This window comes from Monopterus albus, unplaced genomic scaffold (assembly GCF_001952655.1).
Source record: "Monopterus albus unplaced genomic scaffold, M_albus_1.0 scaffold88.1, whole genome shotgun sequence".
Classification (NCBI taxonomy): Eukaryota; Metazoa; Chordata; class Actinopteri; order Synbranchiformes; family Synbranchidae; genus Monopterus; species Monopterus albus.
This window is the reverse complement of record NW_018127968.1, coordinates 359,427-378,464: the sequence shown is the minus strand read 5'-3', so window position 1 is coordinate 378,464 and position 19,038 is coordinate 359,427. Positions and strand designations below refer to the sequence as shown.

The 19,038-nt window shown below is 41.0% G+C and overlaps 2 protein-coding genes across 5 annotated transcripts in view; one reads left to right on the top strand and one right to left on the bottom strand.

The window, feature by feature from the left end:
- The window catches only part of bin1a (bridging integrator 1a), a 13,704-nt gene extending 9,393 nt beyond the window's left edge, over nucleotides 1-4,311 (top strand). For 2 of the 4 annotated variants that reach the window (XM_020607701.1, XM_020607700.1), the window contains 5 exons: nucleotides 132-524; nucleotides 1,019-1,072; nucleotides 1,349-1,423; nucleotides 1,529-1,630; nucleotides 1,711-4,311. In XM_020607701.1, the coding sequence (XP_020463357.1) occupies nucleotides 132-524; nucleotides 1,019-1,072; nucleotides 1,349-1,423; nucleotides 1,529-1,630; nucleotides 1,711-1,812 (726 nt within the window). In that variant the 3' untranslated portion in view covers nucleotides 1,813-4,311. The remainder of the gene's footprint in view (nucleotides 1-131; nucleotides 525-1,018; nucleotides 1,073-1,348; nucleotides 1,424-1,528; nucleotides 1,631-1,710) is intronic. The other 2 variants (XM_020607703.1, XM_020607702.1) reach the window with 1 other exon arrangement.
- Nucleotides 4,312-6,360: 2,049 nt separating this feature from the next.
- On the bottom strand, nucleotides 6,361-12,330 carry LOC109964396 (indian hedgehog B protein-like). The gene is made up of 4 exons (XM_020607687.1): nucleotides 11,541-12,330; nucleotides 10,107-10,264; nucleotides 9,726-9,829; nucleotides 6,361-7,239 (listed from the first exon to the last, which is right to left on the bottom strand). The coding sequence occupies exons 1-4, from the start codon at nucleotides 11,841-11,843 to the stop codon at nucleotides 6,503-6,505; spliced, it is 1,302 nt and encodes a 433-aa protein (XP_020463343.1). The 5' UTR covers nucleotides 11,844-12,330; the 3' UTR covers nucleotides 6,361-6,502.
- Nucleotides 12,331-19,038: the final 6,708 nt, after the last annotated feature.

Genomic DNA, 19,038 nt, shown 5'->3' with positions numbered 1-19,038 from the left:
CTAATCAAAAATATTTTACTTTATTTTGTCCCATTAAAATTTCCTCCGTCGTCACAAAGCTTTTACAATAGCCATAAGGTATATATCTCTTATGACCTCTGATTCCTTGAAACCTGACCCTTGTCCCTCAGCCTGAGGACAGTGGTGCCCAGGAAGAGGATGCCCAGTGTCACTATGACCCTGTGGCTGCTGCTGCGGAGGCCTGGGGGGATGATGGTTTGCACCCAGTCTGCTATGACCCCATAGCAGCTGCCACAGAGGGCTGGGGTGATGATGGAACCCAACCAGTCCACTATGATCCTGTGGCTGCGGCTCAGGAGGGATGGGAGGATGATGGGAGGCAGCCGGTTGATTACGACCCTGTGGCTGAAGCCCAGGAGGGCTGGGGCGATGACGGGATCCAGCCAGTCACAGATGTTCCTGCCACTGAGGATGAAACACCTGCAGCTGAGGCTCCAGCTGACACTGCTGAGGAAGAAGCCACCCCTGCTGCTGCTGCTACGTTGGATAATGAAGAGGGTCAGGTAACCAAGGAAAGAAAAGATGGAGAATTGCATCTGGATGCATCAACTTTTGAGGAGGAGGTTTGAGCATGGGGTACTGGGAAGAAACAAATGATAGAGAGATACACTGTAAATAAAAGGAGGAGAGGAAACTTGATATGGAAAGAGTTGGGATGCATCTGGACCAGCAGCATGGATGCATCAACTGTGATGCAGAAGCCAGAATGGAAATTATTTGATGAGGGAAAGAAAAGAATAGAGATCTGCTTCTCAGTGCACAGACTTAGTCACATATACTGAGCAAAAGCTGTACTGTATCTTTATTTCAACTGTGCAATAGTATCCAATGCTTGTAATAACAGTGACTTCGTTGTTTAGGGCTGTGCTGTTTGTCTTTTGTCTTCATCTTGTCTGTCTGTTCTTCTTTCTTCCATTCTTTCTTCCTCCTTATTGAAGTCATTTTTCTGTTTGATTCTCTAACCGTTTTCTGTTATTCCTTTATGTCCTGCTGCCAGGGTGAATCTGCAGCAGCTGCTGCAACAACAGCAGAAGAAGCAGCGACAGGGGAGGTGAGTGCAGGGCGAACGCCTCTAACATGCAACATCTTTCATCTTGTGTTTTTATTCCTAGATGTTAATCTAATGCTATTTTGTTTCCAAAACAGTTAGCAGCTAAGCAGTAAATACAAGATGCTGTATGATAATTGTGAATTGTTTTATATATATATAATATATATATATTCACACCAGTTATGAACTAAGACTTAAAGACTTTTATCTCTTTAAAAGATGAAGAAGTGTTGCAGTGTGAATAGTCACTAAGTAAATAGTACATTTTTTGTCTAGACACCTGCAGTAGTAGAGGAATCGACTGAAGCAGCATCAGAGCCTGCAGAAATGCCCCCTGGTTTCATGTTCAAGGTAAATCAGTGCACAGGACAACATATCAGTAATGTTGAGCCTACTCTAAACTAGGCATATCTTGTATGTATAGTGATAATTTATGTTTGTGTTTAAATGATACAGGTCCAAGTGATGCATGACTATGCTGCCAATGACACAGATGAACTGGAGATGAAGGTTGGAGATGTGGTGCTAGTAATCCCCTTTGACAACTCCGATGAACAGGTATACACAAACACACACAGGTGTGTACTGCTGTGTCACGGTGACAGTGATGTAGCTGATTTGCATGTCTGTGTGTTTAGGATGACGGCTGGCTGATGGGAATAGAGCAAACTGACTGGCAGCAGAACAAAGAAAATGCCACTAAAGGCGTATTCCCTGAAAACTTCACTCAGAGGCTGTGAAAGAGGAGGATGTCATTCCAGCTTCTTTCTTCATGTCTCTCTTCCTGTTGCCTCTATCCTACATTCCCTCTTTTGCCCTGATACTGTATCTTTACTAGGACTTTGGCCATAGAAGCAGAGCTATGACAGCCCTGGCTGAAACCATGCATTTCTAAAATCTGCTACACTGTGCTAAAAGTGGATCTTGGCATTGCTGTGGATTTCTGCCAACATTTACAAATTACACATGTAGCCATTTCACAGGTCCTGGTTTGTCTTATTATGTTGCTTCTCCACATCAGAGGAACTGATTAGAGAATCCTGTTCATACAGGCTTGATGCAGGGGGTGTGTGCGTGTGTGGGTGGTGGGGTCCCTCTACAATGGCTGCCACTGTAACTGCATTGTATTATTTTATTATTAGTCATGTCTCATCATAAAGTCTCTCAAGCATCTACCACCACAAGAACAGAGCAAATGTCTTTTGAGATGCGCTTTTGTTCATGTGATGCTGAAAGACAGAATTTATTAAGTGTAGCAGAGCATCTCTAACACGCACTGTTTCATAAAGGTTGAGAGGGTGTGATTACTAAAACCGAGCTTAAACACAGTGATACACACTCAGTAGAGTTGGCATTAAGTTTTTAGAAACATTCCACTCCTAGCTGGCAACATCTCTGTCAAACTGCAGAAGGACCTTTGAGCACACAAGGTGCCAAGGTCTAATCGGCTAACTGCTCATCTTTAATTACTCCTGGGGTTCTCTGATTGGTCATCACACTCCTGACACAGTGACTTTTGAACACATCCAGCCCAGTACCCAATCCTACTTTAATCATCAATCTGTGAAGCGTAGGCCCTTGGTTGTTGAATTACTTTTGATTTTATGGTGGTATTGTAGTGTGAAGCTGTTGTTCAAAATCTAAATAAATATGCAGTTCACTGGTCATCAGACACCAGCCTAACTAAAGTAACAGCAAGAATTCAGTTCAAAATATTTAAACCGATACAGACCTATACAGTAGAAAAAAAACATGACAGTTAAAAAGATTTTTGACTATCATGTTTTTTATTCCTTGTTATTTACATTAAAGTTGTCAGACGTTATGTGGAGTGGGCATGTAAACACATCACAGTGGATTCCAAATATGCATTAGCCAGGCTTGCTAATCAGCTAGCCACTAATCTTACAGCAACGAGAAGCTGCTACTGGTAGTATAAGAGCTAGGCAACACACCCGAACACTAATGACTATGTGATAACTGAGCCACAGCCTCATTTGCTTTTAAAAAAGTGTCATAAACAATTCCTTGGGTTTTGCATAGAGACAACTTAAGTGAAATGCAGATGATTCAGAATATGCACCAGAACAACTACTTTTATTTTTATATGCTGGTAAGCAATGACTACATATAGCCTGATGGAAGTCAACATAGTTGCCAACTGAAGATGCTGTGGAGCATTTTGTACTTCTGTCAGGTTTACGCCTCTTGACATAGCTGCACACTGCAAGTAGTTTGAACTATCTCACGTTCAGTCACTGACTGAAGAAATTTCACATGACTAACATGTATTATGTGTGAGAGAAAATATACGTATGTATGTGTGATTGTATGTGTGTGATTATGAGTTGTTGAAAACAAATTCTTTATCTATAGGCTATTGTTATTGGATGATATTACCAGGGGATGAGGTCGTCCTTTTTACAGGGAGCTTTTCTGGCTGGGCAGTGACAATTCAAACGTATTCAGGACTTTATCCACTGGCTGGTATTATGGTTCCAGGTGTTAATGTGCATTTGTTGTGTATAAGTGTAATTTTGCCAAGCTGTGATGACGGATACATATTCTATAAAGACATTCATATCTGTATGTGAGTTACTGTGAGCATGCTGTCTTCCCATGTGTTGTTGTGTGAACACCATTGATTTCAAACAGTGATGCTTGGGTCACTTTGAGGCAGTTGAAATAGGCAATTTAAAAATATATATATTATTTATTTTCTTAATCTTAGTAAGGGGGTGGTAGACAGTTACATGATGTATGTTTGTCCACCTTTCACCCTAAATTTGTCCTGATTATAATTGCTGGTTGTTCATCACCCTCGCCTCAAAATGTTACCAGGGTATCATGCTCCAGAGTTAAACGTGATCACATGGAGACACATAGATACATTTCAAACCACCAGACTCGGTAAGTAGACTACTCAGCATGTACCACTAGTACAAAAACATTTACACTATACAGGTGGATGAATTTTCTAATGGTTTTCAATATTTTAACCTTTTGAGATGTGCATGAATTTTTTCACGTGTAGGCTATTTAAAAAGCCTCAGGTGAGAATATCATTTGCACATTTCAGTAAACAAGTCACACATTTTGTTTTTAAATTTTATGTATAACTTGGTGAGTGTTTTACCTGGGTCTGGTTTTCTATCTGTGTTTATGCATCAGCCTCCGTCAGTGAAATATGGGATATGACAAAAGGTTTCCCCCATAGCTAACTGACTAATAATAATAAAATTATTTAAATCTCCCTCTGCTTGCTCATCTTTTGGTGCTCATTGTTCTCAAACATTCATCATGTGAACAAACATTATTGAATCCTTATATTTACTTTTCCAGCTTCCAGATGGAAAAGATAAGTAGAACTAAGGAGAAAGACAAAATAAAAAATGTTGATGTCCTGTATGCTGAATGCTGTTTGTGCATCATGGTGGCTTGTCTGAAAAAACTGATACATCCAGCAGAGTGTGCTGTGTTTCAAGGACCAACTCTCCATCCTGCAAAAAAAAAAAAAAACTTTCAAGGCATGGAGAGGAGAAAGAAGAAGTGTTGCTGAGCGCTGCTGTCCGTGGTACTGAAGCCACCTGGCAGCCCACCCTGTAGCCACAGCTGTTCACGCTGTGTTCACAGGGCGCCAGCTGATTTACAGTGGTCACTGGCTGTTTACGTATCAACACGTAACAGCAGATTATCAGCACGTGTTGTCAGCCCCTCATCATGTTTTTTAAAAAACTCTGGGTCTTTTCTATCTGAGCGAGCATGATGTAAAAGAAAGTATTTTATTACAAAGAGTAATCCATATTTCTTAGTACTATAGTGTCTAACAGTGTATAGTGCACAATCTTTTGTAAAGCTGTTGCTAGCAAATAAAGCACAGAGTAATTCTGGTTTAAAAAGAACAACTTTATGTTTAAAATACAAACTGTATGCACAGAGTTGCCAAAATAATAATAGTTTACATTATTTTCTAAAAATAGATTTTTTTTAAATAGCGTCTCCAACAATAGTTTAATATACATATTTGACAAATCTGTGAGCAGACATATAGAAGAATGTCTTGGAGTTCCTACATAACAGTTAAACATAATGTGAATCTGCCGCATATCACAAGACTAGATCCGCTTCTTATAGTGTTAAAAATGGGATTTTCTGTACCTGTCAATTTAGGTCCTGGGTGAGAGATGGAATACAAAATAAGAAAATAAAAAATCATTTAAAGGAATGCTATCAAACTAGTTTTACTATTCATGATTAAGAATAAGTGTTATCATGATAATACAGTAGTTGAATGTAGCCTGAGTGTTGTGGATGACTTCACTAGAAACCTCGGACCTGAAAATGGAAACGATAAAAAAATAATGTTTCACAAAATACCTGATAAAAACATGAGTAAATGAACCATATGAATCAGTCTGAGACAATCAAGTTGAATAAGAGCAGATGACAGACTTGGAAGGACAAAGGGACAAAATGGCCATTACAGTTCGTCTACAGTGCTTCTATCCTGCATCAGTACCTCACACATTTGGTAAAACTGAACTAAACATTACTGCGGCACAGTTACTGCGGCACAGTTACTGCAGCACAGTTACTGCGTCCGTCGCCAAGCCCTACCGTCAAACAGTTTTTCAACAAAGCCCTTTTTAGATATGTAGCTACCACCACACTGCTATACCGCACACTCAGTAAACAAACACAAGTTTATCAAATTATATTCTAATAGGTTTTGTAAATTTTCCAGTTAAATAGTGTTTTGTAAATTAATTCTAAAACACAGTTTAGGTTTTATAAAGAAGGGTGAATCACTGAATTTGTGTGTAAGTAAACAGAGCAAGGTTCACTTGCTGTTCTTCTTTCCTTCTAAACACTACATTACTATATAAATAGTATATAGACGGCTTCAAATCAGACCTTGTTAAATTCCTAATTTCCTTCATGAAGCTTCATCTTCTTTCCCCAAACATTAAAATTTCTACTAACTATATCAGTACATCTTAGCTTGATCTTAAGATGCAATATAATATATTGAATCTCATGCACAGTACAAAGGAATGATGAACCCTGTGTTTCTGATGATTTTGAGTCACCGTCTTCTTTAAGGTGAGTAAATTGAATGGGGGGGTACTTGTGTCAGATTTTCTGTTGGTATTTAACTGAAACATTTTCTTCTGATTTTGATTTATGTTGATTTTCTTTTCTCTCCAGGCCTCTGGAATTAATGACATTAAAATTACAAATAATAATAATAATAATAATGATATCTCCCTTTGTTGAAGTACAGACACGCTAGTAAAAAATACATTTACACTATAAAATCAGTTGGCTTTTGTGGTCCCTCACTTGAGAAAGACAGCTGCATTCTGTGCTTTGCTGCTCCTGAATACAGATAAATGAATGATAACAGTGTGAAACATGTCTCTGTGGTTCCTATCTATATCCTTGTTCAATCCCCAAGGGGTGGAAGTGTCCAGCATCCAGCAGCATTTGCCCCAGCTTCTGTAAGAGCCAAGGGTACCAGTGCAGCCCGTCAGTTGGCAGTTCTGAAGGCGCTATCAGGCTGTAGAAGAATCTCAGTGGGCCCAGGACCCAGTGAGCCAAATAGTGATTGTCCACAGCAGCATAGCAGGATGCCAGCACTCCATTCACCACTATAGACCCATGCTGGGTGAGTGGGGCATACAACCCGGTGCTCCTCTGCTCCTTCACAAAGGTCACAACTGAATGTGTTGTCATTTTCCCCTGCGGTGTAATTACGCACTGTCCTGGCTGGACCTCACTAGCAAAAACTGTCATCAGACCTGCTTCCCAGCCAGGCCTGCCCCTCGAAATGGAGCCTAAAAGTGGCTCTTTAGCTGTCTCCTCCCGGTGTGGTTCACTCAGCCCACGACCGCAGTCCGTGACAAAGATCAGGTGAGCTGCTGTGGCTGTAATATTAAATCCTCTATCGGTGCCAATGACATAAAAGATCTTTGTGACGTTGGGCTGACGGTCCAAAAAAGATAAGACTGGGCTGTAGAGAAAAGGACCATGTCCATCTGTTGTTGAGGAAGCTAAGACATGATCACCAGGGTGAAGATCATGCATCTGTTTAGTAGCTCCACTCTTGAGAAAAACCTGAGCATTTCCAGGGAAACAACCGCCGGTTTTGGCTGCCACAGAATGTTCTAGAAAGATGAAAAAGAGAAAAAAGATAATCTTATCTGTTTTCATTTAGCCCCATTTGAATTTTGATCATCATCATCATCATACAGTACTATTTATAATGACTTAAAGATGAGGAAACAAAACATAAAACGAGAAGAATATATTACACATTTTTCTCAGGTATGAAGCAACAGTGCAGCAGCAGCATTTGGACATCTGCAGGTTATGCTAGGTCACTGAATGATCTATAAACTAGGTAAGACTTTGACACTGACTCAAGGACAACTTTATCTCAGTAAATCAGGGGTAGATAGTTAACATATGTGTATAATGTGACTCGGGTTCAAACTCTGTCTTTACGGTCTGCCAATGGCTTTCTCCTTATACTGTATATAAACACACGCAGAAACACAATTCAGAAATCTTTATTTAAGATCAGCCTTTTTAATTCCATCTGCAGTTGATCATTTACTTTTCTAAACCCTCTTAGTGATTTCTGATTACTTTCACTATTACTTCTCATGTGACAAAAACAACTAAGTGGAGCTGTTTCAAAAACCCTTATAACAGGTGATCGGTCAGTCTTAAAATCCTTTATATAGCTTTTCTGAGACTTGACTAATGTTTGGTGGGGGTCACTGATAACTAATAAGTAGCAAACACCCTCCTGCTCACAGAGGGGACTGACAGCCCCTTCACTTTGCTGTGTCATGTACATCTTTCCTGCTGCTCTGATCAATTTGGTGATATCAGTATGACTTTAGTAACACAACATGAATGAAAAAAATACATTTTCTGTTCTGTCAGACTATACTGACATTCTTTTATACTGCCAAAGAGGCGACAGGCTGTGCATTTGATCTTGACTGAATACAGCTGAATGGGGTGGCCCTTTAAGACACAATGAGACAAGGTGGCAAGAAGAGGTAGTCAGTGAGAGCTAATGGATAACCAGCTGATTGTACCACCACATTCAAAGCACGGTCTGGGGTCAGGGAGGCAGGAAAGTACACAGACTGAGACCTGGGTCTAGATATTGTTTGGACTGCAGCAGAGGTTGTGATTTAAACTGAGTCACATGGTCATTCACGTGTTCACACATGGAAGTAGCACTGACACAATGTAATGAGTTTTAATCCCAAAAATTAGTTATATTACTTTGGAAAAGACATTGTGGAATGGCCTTAGGGAAACTGAGAAGGCAATAACAGGCAAGAATAAAAGGGGAAAAAATTTGCCGGCAAAATGAGTTAGAAATAAGAACTTTATCACTTTTCATCAAATGTGTGTCCGTGTGTGCTTGTGGGAGGGAAGCTGTCTTAAGGAAGCCAAATATTTGTCCAAGGCGTGTGTGTCTGTAAGCTCGAGGGCTGCAGAAAAGGAGGAGGCTGCGACCGGGAGGTGATAAGACTCAGATAAGAGATCTGAGAGAAACTTAGTGAATGAAAAGCAACAACAAAACAAAGAGAGAGTTAATCATCTCACAGCCTACTAAACTCAGCAGGTGCTTGAATATGGTTTGGCATCAAATAACTGGTGGTACCAGACATGGGTAAATAGATTTCTAAAATGCCTCAAAGGTTAGAATAGCTTGTGGTGGAATGTAGTCAAGTATTGTTTGTATAAGGACTGTATCTGATTTCTGTTTCATAAAGTGTGTGTGTCTTGGAGAATTGTAAGTTAACAATAACAGTAAGCACTTTAGTATCAAAATGCAGAAAGATGATTTGGATGAATCTTTAAATTATTAAAATTTAATCCAGTGGATATCACTTTATTTTTTTTTTTTTGGCCAAAAACGTATTCTTGCATGACCAATATTACTGTAGCTATGCCACTGTCCTACTACTAAACAGAAAATAGTTTTCATTCATATCAAAACTGGTCATTTTATAATGACTCTGTCAGAACATACAAATAAATATTGTGCGATCACAAGGACTGATCGGTTCATGATGAGATCTGAACAAGAACTGGGACTGACTGTAGTAGACCAAACACACACAGACAGGCACAGAAAGGCATGCAAATCATCACAAAGGATCCAGCATCTACCTCATTAGATCAAAGATCAAAGATCTTTATTGTCAATTCACTATATGTGCAGGACATACAGAAAAATCGAAATACTGTTTCTCTCTCACCTAAAGTTGAATGCCCATACCATTTAAGAAACTAAAATAGAATAAAAGTAGAAGAAACAGAATATGAAAACTGAGTTCAAGTAATAAGGATAGACTGGATGGAACAACCTAACAGGCTATGATGAAACTCAAAGCCATGTGCAAACAGTGACAGTAGTGCAAATAATAAGAAGAAGATTGTCAGGTGGTCAGCATCACCAGGAGCGTTGGTGATGAGATGCATAATAGCTTATGAAATGTACATGGGCACCAGTGCAAATGACCAACAGCAGCGAATATGATGTAAAAACAAATGTATATAGACACACATTCAAATAATGCAGATACACTCGCACACACAGTAGCTCATATCCATCTCTTACCTGACTTTACGCTACAGTGAATGTGGGCTTTAGACTCATAGTAGACCCAGTCAAATCCAGCCTCTACAGCTAACCGGGCTAACATGGCGTACTTATTTCTGTCCCTATGAAGAGAAATATAAATATATTCTTATGTGATTCAACCAAAGCTTGACTAACATGACACAGAAGACCATTATTGTTAGATCGGCATTAATGTAAATATCATAACACTCTAAAATGTTTGGTGATTAGCAAAAACAAGGCTAGTCTGCTGTCTCACCGGCTGACTCATCACACTACTGAGAAGTTGACTGACTGACCTGTTACCTGTCATAATTGACAGGATGTAAATAGTTTACCTCATGCCTTGGCTTATGTCTGTTCTATTTACGTGCCTACCTATCTGACGTGGTGATGTCAACAGCACGTCCCTCGTAGTGCAGCGAGTCCTCTGAATGGTGACCGTCCTCATCCCAGCCCTCTGTCACTCTCAGCTTAACTCCCGGCCACATGTTCATCACAGAGATGGCCAGAGAGTTTAACTTGTCTTTACACCGCTAAAGAGAGGTACAGGAAGGGAGAGAGAAGACAAGTTGTTAGAAACAAACAGTGAATAAACCAGTTAATCCCAATAATGTTCAGAAAGCAGCCTGAGGCCAAGAAAGATAAACTGAGGAGAGAAGAAAAGAGAGGCCATGTGAGAGGAGTTGGTGTGATGATGAGTATTAGAAATGGTTACAACCATGTGATCATCAAAGAGATACTAAATTCAGTTTCAAGGAACAGACACATTCATTGGTGGGGCAGATAAAAAAGAGTTTCATTGGGTAGAGCCTGGGATAGGGAAGGAGGGACAGCAGCAGAGTCCAGACAAGAGCAAGACAGTTCAAAAGCAAAGAAATATGCCCAACAGGTAAAACAAAAATGAGCTAACTCTTATCTATTACAACTGTGTCAGGTAAATGGTCAAAGTACACACAAATATCTATGTTTGCTTGGTTGATTTAGTAGTTTTCCAGATAGCCTACTTACATCGGGCCTGAGGTCAAGATGACCCTCAGCAGCGGAGATCTATTTGCTCAGATCTAATGAATCTCATTTGAGCCTATGAATTGTTAATGCTGTTAATACTGATGTCCGTCACTGAATGAATGAATTAATTAATGCTAGATTAAATATTTGTTTCATCACCCAATTCATGTAACAAGGCTGGGTAGAGGCTTGGTGCTCTGTGTGTGGAGCCACTGATCCAGCTATTAATTGCATGTGGGGGAAATGTGTCTTCTCAAGGGCCAAATCACCTCTAAAACTATAAATGAAACTGACATTAAGATTACTTTATTGTTAGGGTAAATATATCCCTATGTCTCCATATGTCCAGCCCAGCCTAATGGAAAACTGTACAGTCTGATGATGACTGAGACTATTCAACTAAATAAGGCTTTGCTTGGGAATGAAAGGGAATATTAACAGCAGCCGAGTATGGCAGCTAGCAAAATCTAGAGATGAAACAAAGGCCAGTGAGTGAAGAACTCAGTCATTTTTGTTTAAACATTTAACTAACAGCAAACATTCAGCAGACATTTGGATGCAATAGTGTGTTCGAATCTGACGTGATTCGGTTGGTTCAGCCACATGTTTGCTGTAGTCAGATAACAGCTCAGGATTAACTGAATAAGGTGTTGAAATGTTAAATGTTTATCACTATGACCTAAGGTCAGTACAATGACAGATATAAAGCAGTAGCACTCAGGAGCAATAGTCCATTACTGCGCATCTATGATGTTTGCGTCCGTGCGCCCCCAGCTGTATCCATTCATCTCCCGTCCTCACCTGGGTCATAAGCCTGTCTGCTCCCGTGTCCTCCTCATCTTTGAAGATAATGTCTGTGTTGTAATTCGGCGTCAGTTCTTTAAACCGCTCAGAGTTACGCGTTATTTTGCCCTCGGGTCGCCCGCTGGCTCCCAGGGTCTTCTCGGCGACGTTGGGGCTGAATTGCTTGTAGGCAAGCGGGATAAGCTTCTTCGGGAGCCGCCTCTTGCCGTACCCCCTCCCCGGCCCACAGCCCTCCGAGGCAGGTGCGAGGAGGACCAAGGCACACAGAGAGGCGGTGAGAAGGAGGAAGGAGATCCGCATCGCCCCGGGGGGGAGGGAGGACTCTCTCTGGGGAGAGAGATGTCTTCAGTACCTCCCCGGTTCAGTTCCCGACTCCATCGTCCGTGACAGTCACAATATCACGTCCGAAGAATTCGGATAAAAGAAGCGCAGCCCCTCGGCTGTACCGGGTACCATGAGGACACCAGAGAGGTTTTTAGCAGCTCCAAAAATGGATCCAAATTGAGAAACGTGTCTCCCTGTGTCTTGCAGAATCAACAGTAAGTGTGCAGGCTGTAAAGTCCGTGTATTTCAAACAAACAGGTTCAAAGTCGATTTGGAGGGTGAGATAGTTACAGAGAGAGAGCGGTTACCGAGCTGTCCAATATCCAGGTTGCAGTGTTTTGGTTTCTCTCCCTTTCCTTTTGCTCTGGGAAATGGTCACAACATCAGCCACTTTCGCCTGCTGTTTGGCTGGTGCCTCTCTGGAACGAAAGCGTTCACTCTCCATATGTGGCCAGCGCGCAACAAGCTGCAGCTTTCCAGTTGAATTGAAAAGATATGAGTGATCCAAAATGATCTGTTGCCACTTCAGACCGCACCCTGCCAGTCCTGCCTCCCTCCCTTCTCTCCTTCTCTCCCTCTGTCCCTACTCTGCCACCCACCCCGCCCCTCCTGGGCACAGGGCGCGCTGGAGACTCCTGTCCACACTCTGCTGGCAGGCAGGCTACCAGTAAACATAAGTTTTGCCCTTTGTTGCTGCCACTTCACATTTCCAGTTATTGTCTTTGTCTGTCTGTGCCCTTGACAGCTCTGTATGCTGACAACAGACTGTAAACAACAGGCAGTCACAATCAATTAAACCAATCATTTTAATGGAGTATGCAGCTGCTGTTTTTTTTTTTTTTTTACCCTGTCTGCATTCAAATATCAAATAAGATTATGGGTCAGTGGTTAACTGTTTGGCTGACTGGCTGGGTATCTGACTAATTTACTAGCTATTAGACACACTGACTGCTTAGATGTTGGGCAGGTGGACTATGGGGAGTTGCTTGGGTGAATAACTGACTGACTCACTGACAGTGAAGCAGATTTTCTAACTGGCCAAACAACTGAATCTATGATTGGCACCTTGCCTGAATGACTGATGACTTACAGCCTTACCAGCTAGTCTAGACAATCATCGTAATGAATCAACAAGACTTATTACTTTATGGCAGTTTCCTAAGATGGACAAGTTGCATATTTAATTTATTCATTTTTGGCTGTCTGGTTCCCCGGCTGCAGGCTGTGTGTGGCTGACACACACACATACACACACAGTTTAACACCAGCAAATCCAGCCCCTCCAAATTAGCTCTTCAAATATTTGCCAGCAGAAAGTCAGTGGTCTCACCCCTGTTTCTCAGGATGAGCTCCTTTGAATGAAATGAACTGTACAAGGCTGAGGGTTTGCACAATTTATGGTTTATTATTTGTGCGTGTAAACACCATGAAGTATTTTTGCTGTGCCACTGCTTTTCATGTCTCTCAGTGGAACACAGAAAGGCAAAGAGTGAGATTCAAACACAGTAAACAGCCTTCTATAACTCTGTTTACCTTTTAGCTGAAATAGATCAATGGACACTTGTATAAATTCATTAGAACTATCCTGGTATGGAAAACACAGGCCAGTTAAAAAAATAAAATTTGTTACAGAGGCATCAGTGTTTTGCTGAGTTTGTCGGCTCTGATAAAGTTTCACCTCATCATACAAGGAGAAAATCTCTTTGCTTTTAGCAATAGGAGACATGGGAACTAATTTTGTACGATACCTCTTATAAGATTATACACCTAAAAGGTTCCTTTGCAGAGCTTTTAGCTACATTAGTCAGCAGCAGTGTCTCAGGTGATATACTAATGTTGACCACTGAAGCAATAGTTCAACTTGACAAATATGCTGATCAATACCACTCTCATAAATGTAAGGCTACAGCCTTCAGCCAGGTAGCCTAGCTTTGCAAAAAGACTGCAAACAGGAGGAAACTACCTGGACTCGACCAGGACAAAATCCACCTCCCAAGTTACCAGTTAGTGTTAACACATCATATCATCTTTATGTAATCTGTACAAACACTGATTTGTACAAATGACAAGTTGTTGTACCTCAGGGGGTTAGCAGGACAATTCACCAGTCATTTCTTTGAGTCTCTGCTGTTTACCTGCCAGCCTCATATTGACAACAGGCTATCATGACACATGCCTCCCTGTAAAACAATAACTTGCCCTTGTTACACCTACCAAACTGATATAACATGTTATTTATTGAACTGTAGAGGTGCTCATGTTGGTTTGTTACCTTCAGACAGAGCCAGGCCAGCTGTTTCATCATTTCCAGTCTTTATGCTAAGCTAACTGCATACATATCATACACTACATACATATAGAAATGAGAGTGGCACTGATTTTTTCATATAACGTTTGCCTGACAGAGAGCAGCATATCACAATATCAAACTATTCTTTTAAGGCTTGGTCATCCAGTTATGCATTCTCTTGCCTGTTTACAGTAGGTGTTGAGCAAGAGACTAACAAGCTACCAATGAGTAGGCCAGTGCCTTGTATGGCATCACCGCGGCAGTCAGCACTGGCATATGTAGGACACTGTAAGGTGCTTTACCCTGCTCTCAGGTTAAATGTGTAGCATACTATAAATACATGCCATTTAACATTTAAATGCAATTAGAATTTCTATATGATTGGCATTTCAGTTTAGAGACGACACATTTTTGATTTGTGAGCAAAATTCTCCAATATATGCAAATATATGTGCACTCACGTTTCTGCAAGCATATGTTTTCCTGTAACTATCGATATTTTGTTGGTGTGCATGAGTGTGTACGTGTGTCATCCTTCCTTTGAAGATCATAAAAACGGGTGTGGCTCCAAGCAAGCCTGCTGTCTATTCGGAGCGGCTGTCAACAGTGTTTCAGAAGTGGTCACATTCTCCCATCCGTCCATCCTTCCCTTCAGCCATCTGTCTTTCAGTTCCTCTTTGCCTCAAGAAAGGACGCCATACCCCTTCAAGCAGGCAACAATCTCATCAGATGAAACCAAAAGGCTTCGGCCTCTGTTACTATTCATCAACCTGTCACTTTCTCTTGTCCATGTCATTTGGCACTACTGAAATGATTCACATACTGTAAGTTATGAGCTCAAACACACATTTGCACACACATTACAAGCCCTCAAACACACAATTAGACACACATCCAGGCATGTGTGGACAGTATAAACTCATATACTCACACATACACAGGCATACACGAGGCCAGCTGACAACTAAACCAAGCGTCAGGGCTCGCTCATTGATGTTTGTAAAAGTTATTAATTTTCTTTGTGAAATAAGAGACCATGGTGGTAGGACAGAGGGCGCTGAGCGCCAGCTCCAGAGCTTCTCTCTGCTTTCATCTACTGACACTGGGGCTCCATGACTCCACAGCACAGGGCCTTTACATAGGCACAGAGGTTACCCACTCATACCCAGGGCCCTAACCAACAAAGAGTGGGGCAAAAGGAGGAAAACAGATAAAAGGAAATGAAGAATAAGAGTTTGAGGGGATGTGAAAAAGGATTATACAGAAAGACAGTTAATGAGAGAGAGTGAGAAAATTGTACAAAGAGATTGAAGAGAAGATACTGTATTTGGAAATGAGGGTGCAAGATGGGAACTAAGCAGTTGATAAAAGAAAGAAAGAAGTGAGGGGGTTGAATGAGTAAGAGAAGGTACAACTCATTAGCTGGTAAACAAGTGGGTTTGAGTTGTTTTGCAGTTAGTGGAAGCTAGCGTGTTTGTGGCTTGTGGTGCATCGCTGTGATGGGGGTTAAAGTACGTTACGCTCAAGGTAACAGCAGCTGGTGGCTAAAACCAGAATCCCTCTTCCTCCTCCTCCTCCTTCTCTGTCTGTCTCTCCACACACACACTCCAATGTCCAACCCCAGACCACAATAAACACCTAACACTACATTCTATACAGTAGTTTTCAAAGGATCAGAGTGGGGTTTGTCTGACACTTTGGATGTTTTACTCTTCCATAGCAAGGGTATAAAACTCCCTGGATGTGCTGCACTTAACTATAGCTTTAACACATTTTGCCATGCATTTTTGGCAGCCAGTGCCACTTGGCCAATGCGACCAGTACGCCGGAGCTAACATGGCAGCCAGTAAAAACCACATTGACCAAATCTGTCTATCAATGCTTCAGAGCAGAACCAATACTAGTCTTGCGAAAGGCCAGTTTAGTGAAGCATGTTTGTGTCAGCGAGCAGACAGAAGGAAAATAAAAGCAGGATGATATAAAAGTGGAGCACAGGCTAAATGTGTCTTGGAGTTAGTGGGCTAGGCTAGCCACCGCATTGCTAAAGCAAACAAAGGGCTGCCCACGGGACTGAAGTATCCTGTGCTCTGACAGTAAACACTTACGCATGGACAGATAGAAGCACATGTGCACACACACATGTCACACAGGTAGCCTCAGACATACACTATCAAACGTGCACATACAAAAATGCAATAATCAGTAGCACACAAACTCACTTTAATGTGCACAGACACTGCTTCTCAGATTAAGTTTGTCATTCATAGAATAAGAAGCTATATGATACAACAAAATACAGCTGAATCAAATAATTTTCATGAGTTATGTTAAACTATTTGGACATATAGCTATGACCAAAAAACTGTTTGATTTGAAAAGATGAGATTTTATTTTATTTACCATATCTAGTACCAATACCGGTGTAACAGTCTGCAAATCAAATGTATGCCCCAGAGAGTTGGTTAACTTCTCTCATAACTGCACTTAAACTGCATATTTATTAATTCCACACAGTAAGGATGTTTTTCTTTTAAGTTACCTAGGACTAGTCTTAAATTAAAACTTGAGGACCAATTTGGAGACTTGTTTTAAGATTGTGGAAGAAGACTTGGGTAAGATGTATAAGAACTGTCCTAATAACAAGTCCAGAAGTTTAGTAATGCCAACAATAACGCAGTCAGTCCTCCTGCTGCACTCTCTCCATGTCAAATGAGGGATTTTTTCTCTTCCCTCTCTCCATCCCACTCTCTCTCTGCTCAGAGCATGCCACATCTGCGGGCTCTGTGGTGATGTTTCTCCGCTCAGAATGGATTCACCAGCTCAAAAACGTCCTTATTATATTTATATTTTACTATACCACTAAAAAACCATGCCAGCTGGGTTGCAGAACTTTGGGCAAAAAGAGGGAGAGAAAGCAAAAGGGGAGGAGTGCAAGTGAGAAAGACAAAGATGGGGGGAGGAATGAAAGATGGAGGTGGAAGACGAAAAGGAGCAAGCAAAGGGAAAATGGAAAAGAGGACAGAGCAAGACAAGTAAATGGAAATGGATGAAGAGAGTAAAGTGCATTAAAGTTGAAAAGCAAAAGAGAGGGGTGTAAAGGCAGAAGAGAGACAGAGAGGCAGATAGAACAAGGTTGAGTGAGCACCCTAAAATATGTTGTGACAATATGATTACCCTGGGTGCTCAAAGGTAAACACAGAAAAAGGCAAATGAATAGATGAAGAGAAATGAAAACAGTGTTGAGTCAAGCTGGTCTTGTGTTCATATACACTCATTTATACAGACATCTAAACAAAATCAGACAAAACCAGTGACCTTTGAGGACTGGAGATGGTGGAAAGACAGAAACAGTAAGGAAGTGAAGTTTATTTATATACAGTAACACCTTTCTAGATCAGCCATCACAAAAGGTTTCACAATAAACAAATACAAGAAAATAGAGATATATTAAAAATAAACATCAGAAATAAAGTAGAGGTGGAAATAGAGCATAGGAACTACTCCAAGTCAATTTAGTGCTGAGCCTGGAGCAGAACAACTGACCAGAAGACCAGAGACTTTTAGTGGCATAAGGTTGCAGTAGATCTTGAAAGGAGGCTTCACCATGCAGGACTCTTGAACTGAATTATGAATTTGATGGGGAGCAATTGTGTAAAGAGATTAGGAATGAGACCTCAGCTGCATCTTGACAAGAGGTCTAAGCAAAGAGGAAATAAAATGAAATATAAGTGTGAATAATCTCTGCCTGAGACACCATAATTCTGAGTTTAGTAATATTCCATGGCTGGAAAAAAAAGAAGCAAGACAGAGGGACATGGCTTTGAGAAAGAGGAGGGTAAGTAGGATGACAAGGATTGAGTAGGGTGAAGGAAGAAAATGTACAGTAAATGCAGTGGGAAGGTGTAAAGCTTGAAGTTGAAGGATAAAAGATAATCATAAGGACATACTGTATAAATTCATATGGAGTTATTCAAATAATGACTTACTTGTTTCTCCTCTACTCTCTTAATTCTGAGATCCGCTCCTATAATTTGATTTCAAAACATTACAGTCCATTCAACATCTACAGGACCAAGTGTTAGGTGTAAGCAGAAACAACTAAGACTATGAAGGTCACTCATTCATCTGCCCTGTTCCTAGTACCAGGGTTCCATAGTATTATTGTGGTTCTTGGATTTGAGTTTCAAAACGTTATTTCAGTATGCAAATGGAACAGAGTAGACCTACTATCAGCTGTAATCAAGTGGTGTGAAATGTGTGTTTCTGGGGTAAAACTGAGGCTGAGGCTCTGGTGAGCAGGGCTTCACAGAGTGTACAGGAGTGGACAGCTGCTTGGATGTTTGCAAGAAAAGCACCTGCTGTGCACGAAGCTGTGCAAATATGTGAAAGAAAAAATATTTTTGCATAGCTGGAGAAGAGGAGGGGGTGCAAAATTGGCTTTCGTGGAACTACCATACTACCAGGCAGTGTCACGTTCGGTGACCACTTCCTGTTTCTGTATGATTCACTGTCATACTTCATCTTTGTCTGGTGCTTCGTTCCACATGTGGCTAACTGATTCCACCTGTGACTCATTATCTCATGCCTATTTAACCTGCCCTGTTTGTTGTTTGGTTGCTAGATAGTTTCTTGCTGTGGTCAGTACTTTCCCTCTGTAAATGGGATTGGACCTGTGTTTTGGCCTGGATGACTCTGCCTTCCTCTGCTGTGAAAAGGACTTTGTTAAAGAAGTGTTTGTGGTGCTTATTAATACATTTGTGTTGGCTCCTGGCATGGAGGATTTAAGTCTGTTAATCCAGCTACCCCAACTCAGATCACAGTGGAGGGTCACTGATGTTCTGGGGTTGCTTTGCTGCTCCAGACAGTGGATGTCTTTACTGT